The 16,408-nt window shown below is 38.3% G+C and overlaps 1 protein-coding gene across 2 annotated transcripts in view; it reads right to left on the reverse strand.

Moving 5' to 3' along the window:
• Positions 1-16,408, reverse strand: part of LOC123529323 (reelin-like) — a 418,269-nt gene that overhangs the window by 14,388 nt on the left and 387,473 nt on the right. For both annotated transcript variants that reach the window (XM_045309613.2, XM_045309612.2), the window contains exons 54-57: positions 11,895-12,109; positions 11,327-11,568; positions 6,441-6,595; positions 3,126-3,339 (exon numbers count right to left, since the gene is read on the reverse strand). In XM_045309613.2, the coding sequence (XP_045165548.2) occupies positions 3,126-3,339; positions 6,441-6,595; positions 11,327-11,568; positions 11,895-12,109 (826 nt within the window). The remainder of the gene's footprint in view (positions 1-3,125; positions 3,340-6,440; positions 6,596-11,326; positions 11,569-11,894; positions 12,110-16,408) is intronic.

Consider the following 16,408-nt stretch of genomic DNA (forward strand, 5'->3'; position numbering starts at 1 on the left):
AGAAATACAAAAGTAGATCACTAGGTCAAATTCAATCGTTTCGAAACTATTCATTACCATCTTTACATGTTCCAAAATAAAAGTATATCCCATTTACTCCAACCCACCTGGAATTAAACCCAGAAATTTGAGTACTAAACAAATTCATCATCAATCTACTAGGGTAGTCCATTCACTGCTGAGGTGTAATAGGAAAATAATGAACAACTTGAATCATTATCTCATTAGTGTCTGCAGACTTTATGACCCTTCTACAGGTAAGGCCATAAAAAACAAATAAACATCTTGGAGGGCCACTGGATATAAAATTATTAGAAATCAAAATAAATAAAGGGCCATAACTCATTCAAAAATTGTTGAACCAGTCTGATTTTCAGGGGGACAAAACTAGGGTACAGATACATCATTCTGACAAAGTTTGGTCAAAATCCCCCCCCCAGTAGTTTCAGAGGAGATGCAGTAATGAGAAATTGTTAACGGACCGACTGACGATGGACCACAGACGCAGTGATTTGAATAATCATGTGTGTTGTTCATAATAACAGTGAGGATACTCAGATCAGACAGTAAAGGGGAAACTGATATAGTGTTGTTTATAATAACAGTGAGGATACTGAGATCAGAGAGTAAAGGGGAACTGGACATAGTGTTGTTCATAATAACTGTCAGGAAACTGAGATCAGAGAGTAAATGGAAAACTGATATAGTATTGTTCACAATAACAGTGAGGATACTGAGATCAGTGAGTAAAGGGGAAACTGATATAGTGTTGTTCATAATAACAGTGAGGATCCTGAGATCAGAGAGTAAAGGGGAAACTGATATAGTGTTGTTCATAATAACAGTCAGGAAACTGAGATCAAAGAGTAAATGGGAAACTGATATAGTGTTGTTCATAATAACAGTGAGGATACTGAGATCAGTGAGTAAAGGGGAAACTGATATAGTGTTGTTCATAACAACAGTGAGGATACTGAGATCAGAGAGTAAAGAGGAACTTTACATAGTGTTGTTCATAACTAGAGCTATCACTAAAGGTGATGAATGTACCCCCCCCCCCTCCCCCCCGCATGCACTGACAGTACATTGCAATTTGACGCACACAAGATTGCATAATTATGTGGACTGTATGTATATAGACTGTATGTATACAGTATAGTAACAAAAAACAAAGTCCCATAACTATGCAGAATATTTATCTAAAGAATGTAACATGACCATGCAGAACTTGGGTTGGTACTGATCACTTGTGTGAAGTTTCATTAAATTGTGTGCAAGGGTTTGGTAGATTAGGCACGCACAATATTGCATATGCAGGCTGTATGTACGTAGTATGTTAACAAGAAACAAAGTCCCATAACTCTGCAATTTTTGTCGCTGAAAGAACCTAACATGCCCCATGCACAACTACTGTTGTTACTGATCACTTGTGTGAAGTTTCATTATATTATGTCAAGAGGATGAGGAGAGATGGTGCGCACAAGATTGTGTCTATGTATATAGTATAGTAACAAAAAAACAAAGTCCCATAACTCTGCAATTTTTTTTTCTGAAAGAACCTAACATGCCCCATGCACAACTACTATTGTTACTGATCACTTGTGTGAAGTTTCATTAAATTGTGTCAAGGGGATGAGGAGAGATGGTGAGCACAAGATTGTGTCTATGTATATAGTACAGTAACAAAAAAACAAAGTCCCATAACTCTGCAATTTTTTTTTCTAAAAGAAGCTAACATGCCCCATGCACAACTACTGTTGGTACTGATCACTTGTGTGAAGTTTCATTAAATTATGTCAAGAGGATGAGGAGAGATGGTGCGCACAAGATTGTGTCTATGTATATAGTACAGTAACAAAAAAACAAAGTCCCATAACTCTGCATTTTTTTTTCTAAAAGAACCTAAGTAACATGCCCCATGCACAACTACTGTTGGTACTGATCACTTGTGTGAAGTTTCATTAAATTGTGTCAAGGGGATGAGGAGAGATGGTGCGCACAAGATTGCATCTACGGCCAGACGCACGGACGGCCAGACGGACAGACAGACAGACGGACAAACAGACAGACAGACAACCTGAAACCAGTATACCCCCCTTACAACTTTGTTGTCGGGGGGGGGGGGGAGAGTAAATGGGAAACTGATATAGTGTTGTTCACAATAACAGTGAGGATACTGAGATCAGAGAGTAAAGGGAAAATGATGTAGCCAGCAAAGTCTGACACGATATGAGCTTGATGGTTTGTGTTATATTTTTGTTTGTAGAGACTTGACAATCCATGTTACCATAAAACATTTTGTGAACTATTGCTGAACTGTAATGGTAGTGATGCAAGACTTATTTACATTCTTACATTAAAGTATACCATAATTATACCACAAACATGGACTAAACAAACATACACAATTAAATACCTGAAGCTATAGACTTTACAAACACCTCTTTAACAATAAGAAAAAAAATGGAACTTGATTATCCTATTATGTTAAAGGCTCATATTGCCTTTATTTATAGTATGACATCCAGATTTTTTGTTATGGAAATAAATAGAGGATATTTGTTTGTTTCAGTGTAAGACTGAAAGATCTTTCACAAATGAACACCAGATGCAATATTTTCACAAGTGGCATGGCCATGAGTGAAAATGTAAGATATGGTGTTCATGAGTGAAAGATATTTTGATCTTACATGTAAAACAAACAAATTTTCTTTTATTTCATATCTTGCCTGAACTTACCCATTCTATAGTTTCTTACCAGTTAAAAATATATTTCATATTATTCACTGTGAAAATACCAGATACATTTCACTCTAAGATTTCAATAACTAGCTGAAAAACATGCTTTATAATTCTTTTATCTGTTTTAAACATAAAATTATCATCTTAATGAACTTTATGGTCTTACTGTTTAATATATATTGTTAAATTTTAAATGTCACAATTATATGTTGTCCTTAATGAAACAAAGAGTGCAATTCATCCAAAAGGCAGTCCCAGATGGATCTCTTGAAATAGCAGTTAAGCATCAGGTTACACTCCACCAAGATCTTTAGGCTCCTGTCAGCTTCTAATAAGACAAGTTTTTAAAGAGAATTTAAGTTTTTCAATATGTACATGCATACCTAGCAGTTGTGAGATCCATTTCAACAGTTCTAGCTTCTCTCAAACCACATCCATTGAAATAGAGGGTTTTTCCATGTGCGTAAGGCAGCAAGGCTCCACAACCAAACCCTATACCACCTCCTGACACTACATCCCAGTGTGATGTGTACACTCCACCCTCAAATGAATCAAACATACGACTTATCTGCTTCTCCTTCGGCATGCAGCTTGAACCTACGAACATTTAAAAACTCATTTAGCCGTTTTACTACTTGGAACTTGAAAATGAAATTCAAAATCTTTTGTCCATGAAAAACACCGTACTTCAAATCATCACAATATTTATACAGTTTCCTGGCTGTTTCAGCCTAATATAACACTGTAGACTAAAGATCTTACATACCTGCCTGTGTGACACTGTAGACTAAAGATCTTACATACCTGCCTGTGTGACATTGTAGACTTAAGATCTTACATACCTGCCTGTGTGACATGCTAAAGATCTTACATACCTGCCTGTGTGACATGCTAAAGATCTTACATACCTGCCTGTGTGACACTGTAGACTTAAGATCTTACATACCTGCCTGTGTAACACTGTAGACTAAAGATCTTACATACCTGCCTGTGTGACACTGTAGACTAAAGATCTTACATACCTGCCTGTGTGACACTGTAGACTAAAGATCTTACATACCTGCCTGTGTGACATTGTAGACTTAAGATCTTACATACCTGCCTGTGTGACATGCTAAAGATCTTACATACCTGCCTGTGTGACATGCTAAAGATCTTACATACCTGCCTGTGTGACACTGTAGACTTAAGATCTTACATACCTGCCTGTGTAACACTGTAGACTAAAGATCTTACATACCTGCCTGTGTGACACTGTAGACTAAAGATCTTACATACCTGCCTGTGTGACATTGTAGACTTAAGATCTTACATAACTGCTTGTGTGACATGCTAAAGATCTTACATACCTGCCCGTGTGACATGCTAAAGATCTTACATACCTGCCTGTGTGACATTGTAGACTTAAGATCTCACCTGCCTGTGTGACATGCTAAAGATCTTACATACCTGCCTGTGTGACATGCTAAAGATCTTACATACCTGCCTGTGTGACACTGTAGACTTAAGATCTTACATACCTGCCTGTCTAACACTGTAGACTAAAGATCTTACATACCTGCCTGTGTAACACTGTAGACTAAAGATCTTACATACCTGCCTGTGTGACACTGTAGACTAAAGATCTTACATACCTGCCTGTGTGACACTGTAGACTAAAGATCTTACATACCTGCCTGTGTGACATTGTAGACTTAAGATCTTACATACCTGCCTGTGTGACATGCTAAAGATCTTACATACCTGCCTGTGTGACATGCTAAAGATCTTACATACCTGCCTGTGTGACACTGTAGACTTAAGATCTTACATACCTGCCTGTGTAACACTGTAGACTAAAGATCTTACATACCTGCCTGTGTGACACTGTAGACTAAAGATCTTACATACCTGCCTGTGTGACATTGTAGACTTAAGATCTTACATAACTGCCTGTGTGACATGCTAAAGATCTTACATACCTGCCTGTGTGACATGCTAAAGATCTTACATACCTGCCTGTGTGACATTGTAGACTTAAGATCTCACCTGCCTGTGTGACATGCTAAAGATCTTACATACCTGCCTGTGTGACATGCTAAAGATCTTACATACCTGCCTGTGTGACACTGTAGACTTAAGATCTTACATACCTGCCTGTCTAACACTGTAGACTAAAGATCTTACATACCTGCCTGTGTGACACTGTAGACTAAAGATCTTATATACCTGCCTGTGTAAAACTGTAGACTAAAGATCTTACATACCTGCCTGTGTGACACTGTAGACTAAAGATCTTACATACCTGCCTGTGTGACACTGCAGACTAAAGATCTGACACTGTAGACTAAAGATCTAACATACCTGCCTGTGTGACACTGCAGACTTAAGATCTGTCATACCTGCCTGTGTGACACTGCAGACTAAAGATCTTACATACCTGCCTGTGTGACACTGCAGACTAAAGATCTTACATACCTGCCCGTGTAACACTGTAGACTAAAGATCTAACATACCTGCCTGTGTGACACGACACTGCAGACTAAAGATCTTATATACCTGCCTGTGTGACACTGTAGACTTAAGATCTGACATACCTGCCTGTGTGACACTGCAGACTAAAGATCTTACATACCTGCCTGTGTGACACTGCAGACTAAAGATCTTATATACCTGCCTGTGTGACACTGTAGACTTAAGATCTGACATACCTGCCTGTGTGACACTGCAGACTAAAGATCTGACATACCTGCCTGTGTGACACTGTAGACTTCAGATCTGACATACCTGCCTGTGTGACACTGCAGACTAAAGATCTGACATACCTGCCTAAAGATCTGACATACCTGCCTGTGTGACATTGTAGACTAAAGATCTGACATACCTACCTGTGTGACACTGTAGACTAAAGATCTGACATACCTGCCTGTGTGACACTGCCTGTTTGACACTGTAGACTAAAGATCTTACATACCTGCCTGTGTGACACTGCAGACTAAAGATCTTACATACCTACCTGTGTGACACTGTAGACCTAAGATCTTACATACCTGCCTGTGTGACACTGTAGACTAAAGATCTTACATACCTGCCTGTGTGACACTGTAGACTTAAGAACTTACATATCTGCCTGTGTGATACTGCAGACTGAAGATCTTACATACCTGCCTGTGTGACACTGTAGACTTTAGATCTTACACACCTGCCTGTGTGACACTGCAGACTAAAGATCTTACATACCTGCCTGTGTAAGACAGGGCTTTCCCTACCCGAGGGACAGTATGAAATATGACACTGCCGACTAAAGATCTTATATACCTGCCTGTGTAAGACAGGGTTTTCCCTACCCATGGGACAGTGTGAAATGAAAAACCAAGTGTTAGTGAGGTTTTTTATCTGTAATGTCCACAGAGCTTGGAAAAACAGCTGCCATTCTAGACATGTAAGGTAGTTTTTCTTGCATATCATGTTTAAAACAGATTGCAATGACAAATAGATTTCCTGTCACTATGTATACAGTTTATGATGTCATATTAGTGCTAGTACTAGGTGACATCACTTAAGAGCATGCTATTTTAGACAAGACTTTTCCCTTGGGAAAGACATGAATATCTATCCCTGGTATAGGTGATCAGACAAATGTATACTTTCCCCACAAAGCAGGCAAGAAAGATCTTTCTTCAAGTGACAACATACATATATTTATACAGAATACTGACCCTGATACCCGTCATCACAATGGCAGTAACCTCCCTTGCAATCACCCCTGCCATGACACATCCTAGGACAGGTCTCCCCTACATATATATCATCAAGGGCCCAGCTTGGGGCTTCCACATCTGGTGAATCCTGTATCCACCTGAACCTGGTTGTACTGCAAACATCAATGGTCATGTGACAAGCCAGAATTTCATAAGACATAATTGACAGTCTTTCAAAACTGAGAGAAGGTCAATTCATATAGGCCAATTTATAGGACGTAGCAAACAATCCATTTACTATTAATATAACAGAACTGATTCTGATGACTTCAAAGTGTTCTTTAAGTTACTTTCAAATTTAGAAGCAAACTGTGACATAATTTCACCTTCATTAAGCCTCCATTTACTTTGTTGTATGAGCTAAGCCTCAAACCTCTGTTAACACTGACTGACATATGAGCTAAGCCTCAAACCTCTGTTAACACTGACTGACATATGAGCTAAGCCTCAAACCTCTGTTAACACTGACTGACATATGACCAAAGCCCCAAACCTCTGTTAACACTGACTGTTGTATAAGCAAAGCCTCAAACCTCTGTTAACACTGACTGACATATGAGCTAAGCCTCAAACCTCTGTTAACACTGACTGACATATGAGCTAAGCCTCAAACCTCTGTTAACACTGACTGACATATGAGCAAAGCCTCAAACCTCTGTTAACACTGACTGACATATGAGCAAAGCCTCAAACCTCTGTTAACACTGACTGACATATGAGCAAAGCCTCAAACCTCTGTAAACACTGTCAATATGAGCTAAGCCTCAAACCTCTGTGAACACTGTCATAAAAGCAAAGCCTCAAACCTCTGTGAGCACTGTCATGCAAGCAAATCCTAAAACCTCTGTGAACACTGTCATATAAGCAAAGCCTCAAACCTCTGTGAACACTGTCATGTGAGCAAATCCTCAAACCTCTGTGAACACTGTCATATAAGCAAAGCCTCAAACCTCTGTTAACACTGACTGACATATGAGCTAAGCCTCAAACCTCTGTTAACACTGACTGACATATGACCAAAGCCCCAAACCTCTGTTAACACTGACTGTCGTATAAGCAAAGCCTCAAAGCTCTGTTAACACTGACTGACATATGAGCTAAGCCTCAAACCTCTGTTAACACTGACTGACATATGAGCTAAGCCTCAAACCTCTGTTAACACTGACTGACATATGAGCAAAGCCTCAAACCTCTGTTAACACTGACTGACATATGAGCGAAGCCTCAAACCTCTGTTAACACTGACTGACATATGACCAAAGCCTCAAACCTCTGTAAACACCGTCAATATGATCTATGCCTCAAACCTCTGTGAACACTGTCATAAAAGCAAAGCCTCAAACCTCTGTGAACACTGTCATGCAAGCAAATCCTAAAACCTCTGTGAACACTGTCATATAAGCAAAGCCTCAAACCTCTGTGAACACTGTCATGTGAGCAAATCCTCAAACCTCTGTGAACACTGTCATATAAGCAAAGCCTCAAACCTCTGTGAGCAATGACATGTCATATACGCTAAGCCTCAAACCTCTGTGAACACTGTCATAAAAGCAAAGCCTATAACCTCTGTGAACACTGTCATAAAAGCAAATCCTCAAACCTCTGTGAACACTGTCATGTGAGCAAATCCTCAAACCTCTGTGAACACTTTCATATAAGCAAAGTCTCAAACCTCTGTGAGCAATGACATGTCATATGAGCTAAGCCTCAAACCTCTGTGAACACTGTCATATAAGCAAAGCCTCAAACCTCTGTGAACACTGTCATGTGAGCAAATCCTCAAACCTCTGTGAACACTGTCATATAAGCAAAGCCTCAAACCTCTGTGAGCAATGACATGTCATATGAGCTAAGCCTCAAACCTCTGTAAACACTGTCATAAAAGCAAAGCCTCAAACCTCTGTGAACACTGTCATGCAAGCAAATCCTAAAACCTCTGTGATTACTATCATATTAGCAAATCCTCAAACCTCTGTGAACACTGTCATATGAGCAAATCCTCAAACCTCTGTGAACACTGTCATATAGACAAAGCCTCAAACCTCTGTGAACAATGACATCTCATATGAGCAAAGCCTCCAACCTCTGTGAACACTGTCATAAAAGCAAAGCCTCAAACCTCTGTGAACACTGTCATAAAAGCAAATCCTCAAACCTTTGTGAACACTGTCATAAAAGCAAAGCCTCAAACCTCTGTGAACACTGTCATATGAGGAAATCCTAAAACCTCTGAGAACACTGACATGTAAGCAAATCCTCAAACCTCTGTAAACACTGTCATGCAAGCAAATCCTCAAACCTGTGTGAACACTGTCATGTGAGCAAATCCTCAAACGTCTGTACACACTGTCATATAAGCAAAGCCTCAAACCTCTATGAACACTGTCATGTCATATGAGCTAAACCTCAAACCTCTGTAAACTCTGTCATAAAAGCAAAGACTCAAACCTCTGTGAACACTGCCATAAAGCAAAGCCTCCAACCTCTGTGAACACTGTCATGCAAGCAAATCCTCAAACCTCTGTGAACACTGTCATGTAAACAAATCCTCAAACCTCTGTGAACACTGTCATGTGAGCAAATCTTCAAACCCCTGTAAACACTGTCATGTGAGCAAATCCTCAAACCTCTGTAAACACTGTCATATGAGCAAATCCTCAAACATCTGTGAACAGTCAAGTGAGCAAATCCTCAAACCTCTGTAAACACTGTCATATGAGCGAAGCCTCAAACCTCTGTGAACACTGTCATAAAAGCAAAGCCTCAAACCTCTGTGAACACTGTCATGTGAGCAAATCCTCAAACTTCTGTAAACACTGTCATATGAGCAAAGCCTCAAACCTCTGTGAACACTGTCATATGAGCGAAGCCTCAAACCTCTGTGAACACTGTCATATAAGCAAATCCTCAAACCTCTGTGAACACTGTCATAAAAGCAAAGCCTCAAACCTCTATGAACACTGTCATGTGAGCAAAGCCTCAAACCTCTGTTAACACTGCCATGTGAGCAAAGCCTCAAATCTCAAAGAATACTATCATACGAGCAAAGCCTTTAACCTATTAGCACACTGTTGTACGTGAAAAGCCTTAAACCCCCATGAACACTTTCTCATGAGCAAAGCCTCAAATATTATTGTAAACATAAAAAAGTGAACCTACACTATTAACAACAAAATGTGGACCTACACTATAAACATCACCGTGTGGATCTAAACAATTTACATCAACATGTGGACCTACTCTGTATGTATCAAAATGTTGACCATGTAGATCCACACTGTAAACATCAAAATGTGGACCTACACTACAAACATCACCATGTAGATCCAAACTATAGACATCAAAATGTGGACCTACACTACAAACATCACCATGTGAATCTACACTTTATACATCAAAATGTAGACCTACACTATAAACATCACCATGTAGATCCAAACTATATACATCAAAATGTGGACCTACACTACAAACATCACCATGTGGATCTACACTATATACATCAAAATGTGGACCTACACTATAAACATCACCATGTAGATCCAAACTACAGACATCAAAATGTGGACCCTCACCATAAACATCACCATGTGAATCTACACTATATACATCAAAATGTGGACCTACACTATAAACATCACCATGTAGATCCAAACTATATACATCAAAATGTGGACCTACACTACAAACATCACCATGTGAATCTACACTATCTATATCAAAATGTGGACCTACACTACAAACATCAACATGTTGATCCAAACTATATACATCAAAATGTGGACCTACACTACAAACATCACCATGTGAATCTACACTATATACATCAAAATGTGGACCTACACTACAAACATCACCATGTTGATCCAAACTATATACATCAAAATGTGGACCTACACTATAAACATCACCATGTAGATCCAAACTATATACATCAAAATGTGGACCTACATTACAAAAATCACCATGTGGATCTACACTATATACATCAAAATGTGGACCTACACTATAAACATCACCATGTAGATCTAAACTATAGACATCAAAATGTGGACCTACACTACAAACATCACCATGTGGATCTACACTATAAACATCAAAATGTGGACCTACACTATAAACATCACATGTGATCTACACTATAGACATCAAAATGTGGACTAACTATAACATCACCATGGGATCTAAACTATAGACATCAAAATGTGGACCTACACTACAAACATCACCATGTGGATCTACACTATATACATCAAAATGTGGACCTACACTATAAACATCACCATGTAGATCCAAACTATAGACATCAAAATGTGGACCTACACTACAAACATCACCATGTGAATCTACACTATATACATCAAAATGTGGACCTAGACTACAAACATCACCATGTTGATCCAAACTATATACATCAAAATGTGGACCTACACTATAAACATCCCCATGTAGATCCACAATATATACATCAAAATGTGGACCTACACTACAAACATCACCATGTAGATCTACACTATATACATCAAAATGTGAACCTACACTATAAACATCACCATGTAGGTCCACACTATAAACATCAAAATGTGGACCTACACTTTAAACATCACCATATGGATCCATACTATAAACATCAAAATATGGACCTACACTTAAACATTACCATGTGGACTTTCAATGTATACAGTAAAACAGGGTTTGACATTTCTATTTCAATTCTATAATATGCAAATGCATGTGGTTTAATCAATGCTTAGTGTGTGCAGTTTGTTATTACAGGAAGTTTTTGTAAAAAAGAACATCTAAACTGAGAAAAAAATCTTTATTTATACTTTTCAAATCTATACCTTGAGAATGTTTTCTCTGGCAAACTGATAGTAACTCTGGTCCATGTGGGATGGGTGTCTGCCCTGTATTCACTGGCTGCATGATATCTATTTGGTTGACAATCTATACGCTGGTTGAAGTCAGGCAGACACAGGGGTATTACTTCATGCCACGTCTCCAAGCTTGGATTTTTGTTAAATACAAGTTTAACAGGAGCATGTGATTGACAGACGTTAAATGTCTTACTGCATCCTACAGCAATCTGCCAATAAAAGAATGCAGTAATTATACGTTTGTATCGAGAAATATGCATGATAACAGCAGTGAAAATGTTGTGTAATGTATCTATTTACTTTAAACAACTTAAGGTAATATTCTGACCAATTTTCATTAAATCTGGACTAAAATATTGACCTCTAGAGTCAACTTGTTGACAATGCATAAAGAATGACACATGACGGCCGACGCTGGAGACAGGCTGCATGATTACAACAGCTCACCTAGAGCACTTTGAGCTCAGGTAAGCTAAAAGATCAGACATAATATATCAGGTTACCTTAAACTGTAGAATATAGTGTATCAGGTTACCTTAAACTGTAGAATATAGTGCATCTGTATAATCATCTGTTTGGTTGTGAACTGTCTAGTTCCATTTCCTTCCTCCCACATTATCACACTACCATCCTTCTTGCAAACTTCCCTCTCAATGTGTCCGTACGGGTTGAACTCCCAGGGCTGATCATTTATCAGCAAGGTCTCATTGAAGTTGATCTCAACATTTGCTGGGTTTATCTCATGACCTCCTACGAAAATATATCAAATATAAATTTATTTTGTGAACTGAGTGACTATTTACTGCAAATAAATTTTTTTTTACCATGAATAATACTTATAAATATATTAGCTGACAGGATTTAAAAATCCACCAAATAAAAATCTTGATATAGTTATATCATATTCTCATTTGTATGATGTATCACAAAAGCCGATAATATGGAGCAGCTGCTAATATGGCGCAAATGACGTCACCATTGAAAATACATGTAAAATACACATTTGTAGTAAATTTGCTGAATAAAAACACGTTTAGGGAGGTACAAAACAACGAAGTACACGAATGGTCGGCCATAGATATTTTAAGCAAGTGTTCATTTTACACTAAGCACATCTTTAGACTTTGGAACGACATCGATCATTATGTTTCCACTGCAACAAAAACATGCATACCACTGTATTATATGGCACAAATGAGTTTGGGTAGATGAATACTTTATAGGATCAATGTTTTCAGGCAGAAATTTAAAATCTGATGAATAATCTTAATTCTGCAAATATTAAGCATGCGAACTAATGTTAAGATGTTATTGTCATGTTGTTTTATAGTGTAATTTTAGATGTTGCACTTCCATGTTGCATTATTTTAGACTACTCTAATATTTTTATCACTTGAGATCACTCCTGTACTACTGATCCCTACTAGAATTACTAAAAACATTTAAAAATTTACATATTGTACGTGCCAGTAGCTAAAAACTGTTTTATATGACTTATATTACACATGGCTACGTCATTGTGCGCCATATTACCGGCAATGTAAACAGAGAGCGCGGAGAAGGGTTGTGTTGTTATAGACGTGAAAACAAGTAATGTTCAATATTGTATTTGACTGAAAATCAGTATGATAGATCAAGTGTTGTTTTTGTTTATAATGAATTCACATTTTGGTGAAGAAGTAGGCGTTTTCATATTCTTAGCAAATCAAAAAGTCTTAACTGCCCCATATTACCGCCTACAGGGCTACATCATGTTAAAAATCCCCTGCTAAAAATGCAGAAAGGTGACATTTTAATGGGAGATAATTATCCTGTTAAGTTTCATATTTCAATTGCTCTGCAATGGTATTAGGACTCTTATTTTACTAACTTTATTGCTAACTAGTCACTTAAATCCATGCATCAAAGGGGATATTTAGTTTTGTCAGTCTTGTGTTTGCCTGTTTGTAACAATCAGGTAAGAAGTAACATATATCCTACCAGAGCTTAAGCTGTTGATTCATTTCACTGGAAGTTGGTGGAATGGAACAAAATCTACTTTGTTGTACATATCAAAGAGGTAAAACAACAAAAAATATTTATTAAATTGTTCAATGAAACATATTTTGTTGAAATTCAGCTGGATGATATAAGACAATGAGTAGATATCTATCATTGTCTTATACCACTGTGAAGTGATGCTGCACCAACACATTCATAGGTCATATGGCAACTTTCCAGCTCTGATGATGGAGGAAGACCCTAGATGTCCCTCCGTGCATTATTTCATCACATGCGGGTACCTGGGTAGAACCACCGACCTTCCGTAAGAGAGCTGGATGGCTTCCTAACATGAAGAATTCAATGCCCCGAATGAAGCTCAAACCCACATCGATGAGAGGCAAGTGATTTGAAGTCAGCGACCTTAACCACTCGGCCACAGATGCCCCCCAGCAGGTATAGTAGCAAAGATCATTTCTAATATATTTGCCACAGTTTGTTGATTCCTTCATATTATCTCATCCTGCCTGTACTGTCTTTTTTATTTTCCTTTAGGATTATACAGTCAATGCAATGTACTTGTACAATCAAGTTCCACAGTTCCAGTACTTTGAGAAATAAGAGATTTTCATTTTTCATAACCTCCGAAGGAGAGTCTCAATCAAACAGGTCAAGTCTGCTACTGTTTTGCTTTGAAGCTGTCTATACTTCAAATATTCTTACATATTAATCACCACATCAAGTTTAAATGGTCTGGAGGTCATAAGCTGTTTCCCTTTAGTTAAGTGCCATGTCTGGAGGTCATAAGCTGTTTCCCTTTAGTTACCCATGTCTGGAGGTCATAAGCTGTTTCCCTTAACTTAAGTGCCATGTGGTCTGGAGGTCATTAGCTGTTTCCCTTTAGTTTAGTGCCATGTCTGGAGGTCATCAGCTGTTTCCCTTTACTTAAGTGCCATGTAGTCTGGAGTCATAAGCTGTTTCCCTATAGTTAAGTGATTTGTGGTTTGGAGGTTATAACCTGTTTCCCTTTACTTAAGTGCCATGAGGTCAAAAGCTGTTTCCCTTTAGTTAAGTGCTATATGGTCTGGAGGTCTTAAGCTGTTTCTCTCTAGTTAAGTGCCAAGTGGTCTGGAGGTCATAAGCTGTTTCCCTTTAGTTAAGTGCCATGTGGTCTGGAGGTCATAAGCTGTTTCCCTTTAGTTAAGTGCCATGTGGTCTGGAGTCAAAAGCTGTTTCCCTTTAGTTTAGTGCCATGTCGGAGTCTAAGCTGTTTCCCTTTAGTTAAGTGCATGTGTTAGAGGTCATAAGCTGTTCCCTTTAGTTAGTGCATGTGGTCTGGAGGTCATAAGCTGTTTCCTTTAGTTAGTGCATGTGGTCTGGAGTCAAAAGCTGTTTCTTGTTTAGTGCCATGTCTGGAGGTCATAAGCTGTTTCCCTTTAGTTACCCATGTCTGGAGGTCATAAGCTGTTTCCCTTTAGTCAAGTGCCACGTGGTCTGGAGTCATAAGCTGTTTCCCTTTAGTTAAGTGCTATGTGGTCTTGAGGTCTTAAGCTGTTTCCCTCTAGTTAAGTGCCAAGTGGTCTGGAGGTCATAAGCTGTTTCCCTTTAGTTAAGTGCCATGTGGTCTGGAGGTCATACGCTGTTTCCCTTTAGTTAAGTGCCATGTGGTCTGGAGGTCATAAGTTGTTTCCCTTTAGTTAAGTGCCATGTGGTCTGGAGGTCATAAGCTGTTTCCCTTTAGCTAAGTGTCAAGTGGTCTGAAGGTCATAAGCTGTTTCCATTTAGTTAAGTGCCAAGTGGTCTGGAGGTCATAAGCTATTTCCTTTTACTTAAGTTCCCTTTTCTTAAGTGCCATGTGGTCTGGAGGTCATAAGCTGTTTCCCTTTAGTTAAGTGCCATGTGGTCTGGAAGTCATAAGCTGTTTCCCTTTAGTTAAGTGCCATGTGGTCTGGCTGTCATAAGCTGTTTCCCTTTAGTTAAGTGCCAAGTGGTCTGGAGGTCATAAGCTGTTTCCCTTTAGTTAAGTTCCAAGTGGTATTGACGTCTTAAGCTGTTTCCCTGTAGTTAAGTGCCAAGTGGTCTGGAGGTCATAAGCTGTTTCCCTGTAGTTAAGTGCTGTGTGGCAGTCATAAGCTGTTTCCCTTTAGTTAAGTGCCAAGTGGTATGGACGTCTTAAGCTGTTTCCCTTTAGTTAAGTGCCATGTGGTCTGGAGGTCATAAGCTGTTTGCCTTTAGTTAAGTGCTGTGTGGCAGTCATAATCTGTTACCTTATAGTTAAGTTCCATGTTGCAGTAGACAAGATCAAATAGAAAATGTGGCCTCTAAAGTGTATGGTCTGACCTTGTGACCTAGTTTAAGAGCTCAGTTAACCCAGTTTCAAACTTTATCCAGAATTTATAAAGAAAAATATTCTGATAAAGTTTTATTAAGATAAGTTAGAAAATTTGGCCTCTAGAATGTTAACAAAGCTTTTCCTATTGATTGACATAGTGACCTAGTTTTAGACAAAAGGTCAAACAGGTTTATTATTGCAAATGCAGATACACCGTAAATGTTGTAGAATTAACTTGACATACTTATCCAGAAGACAATATCTTACTCAATGTAGTTCTGTATGTGTAACCAGATGTGACAGCGTAATGTCATTCATCCAGAAAACATAGAATAATGTCTAGTAGCCACTATACAGGTGGCGTTAATGTTGCCATGAATCAATATATTACAAACAGTCAGCACTACTGTCTTTCTTAAGGTTAATTTTGACATTAGATAGGTTTTGATGTTAAATAATTCAAAATAATGACATAAAATAAGCAGAAATATAAATGCTCTAATTTATATTTGGTGAATTGCGAAAAATTAAGCACACAGACCTATACCTATCTATTTGACCACATGATTCAAAACAGGTAAATTAGTAAATCTACAACTATGAAAAGTTTCATTTAAATCTACATTGTGGAAATTTTCCTACACAGGAAAATGTCATCAAAAGTGAGATTTTCCCATAGAAGGCAAAACTGACCGGAGGACAAATATTTTCTAATCAGTCTAACAAAAAAATCAAGA

This window comes from Mercenaria mercenaria, chromosome 13 (assembly GCF_021730395.1).
Source record: "Mercenaria mercenaria strain notata chromosome 13, MADL_Memer_1, whole genome shotgun sequence".
Lineage (NCBI taxonomy): Eukaryota > Metazoa > Mollusca > Bivalvia > Venerida > Veneridae > Mercenaria > Mercenaria mercenaria.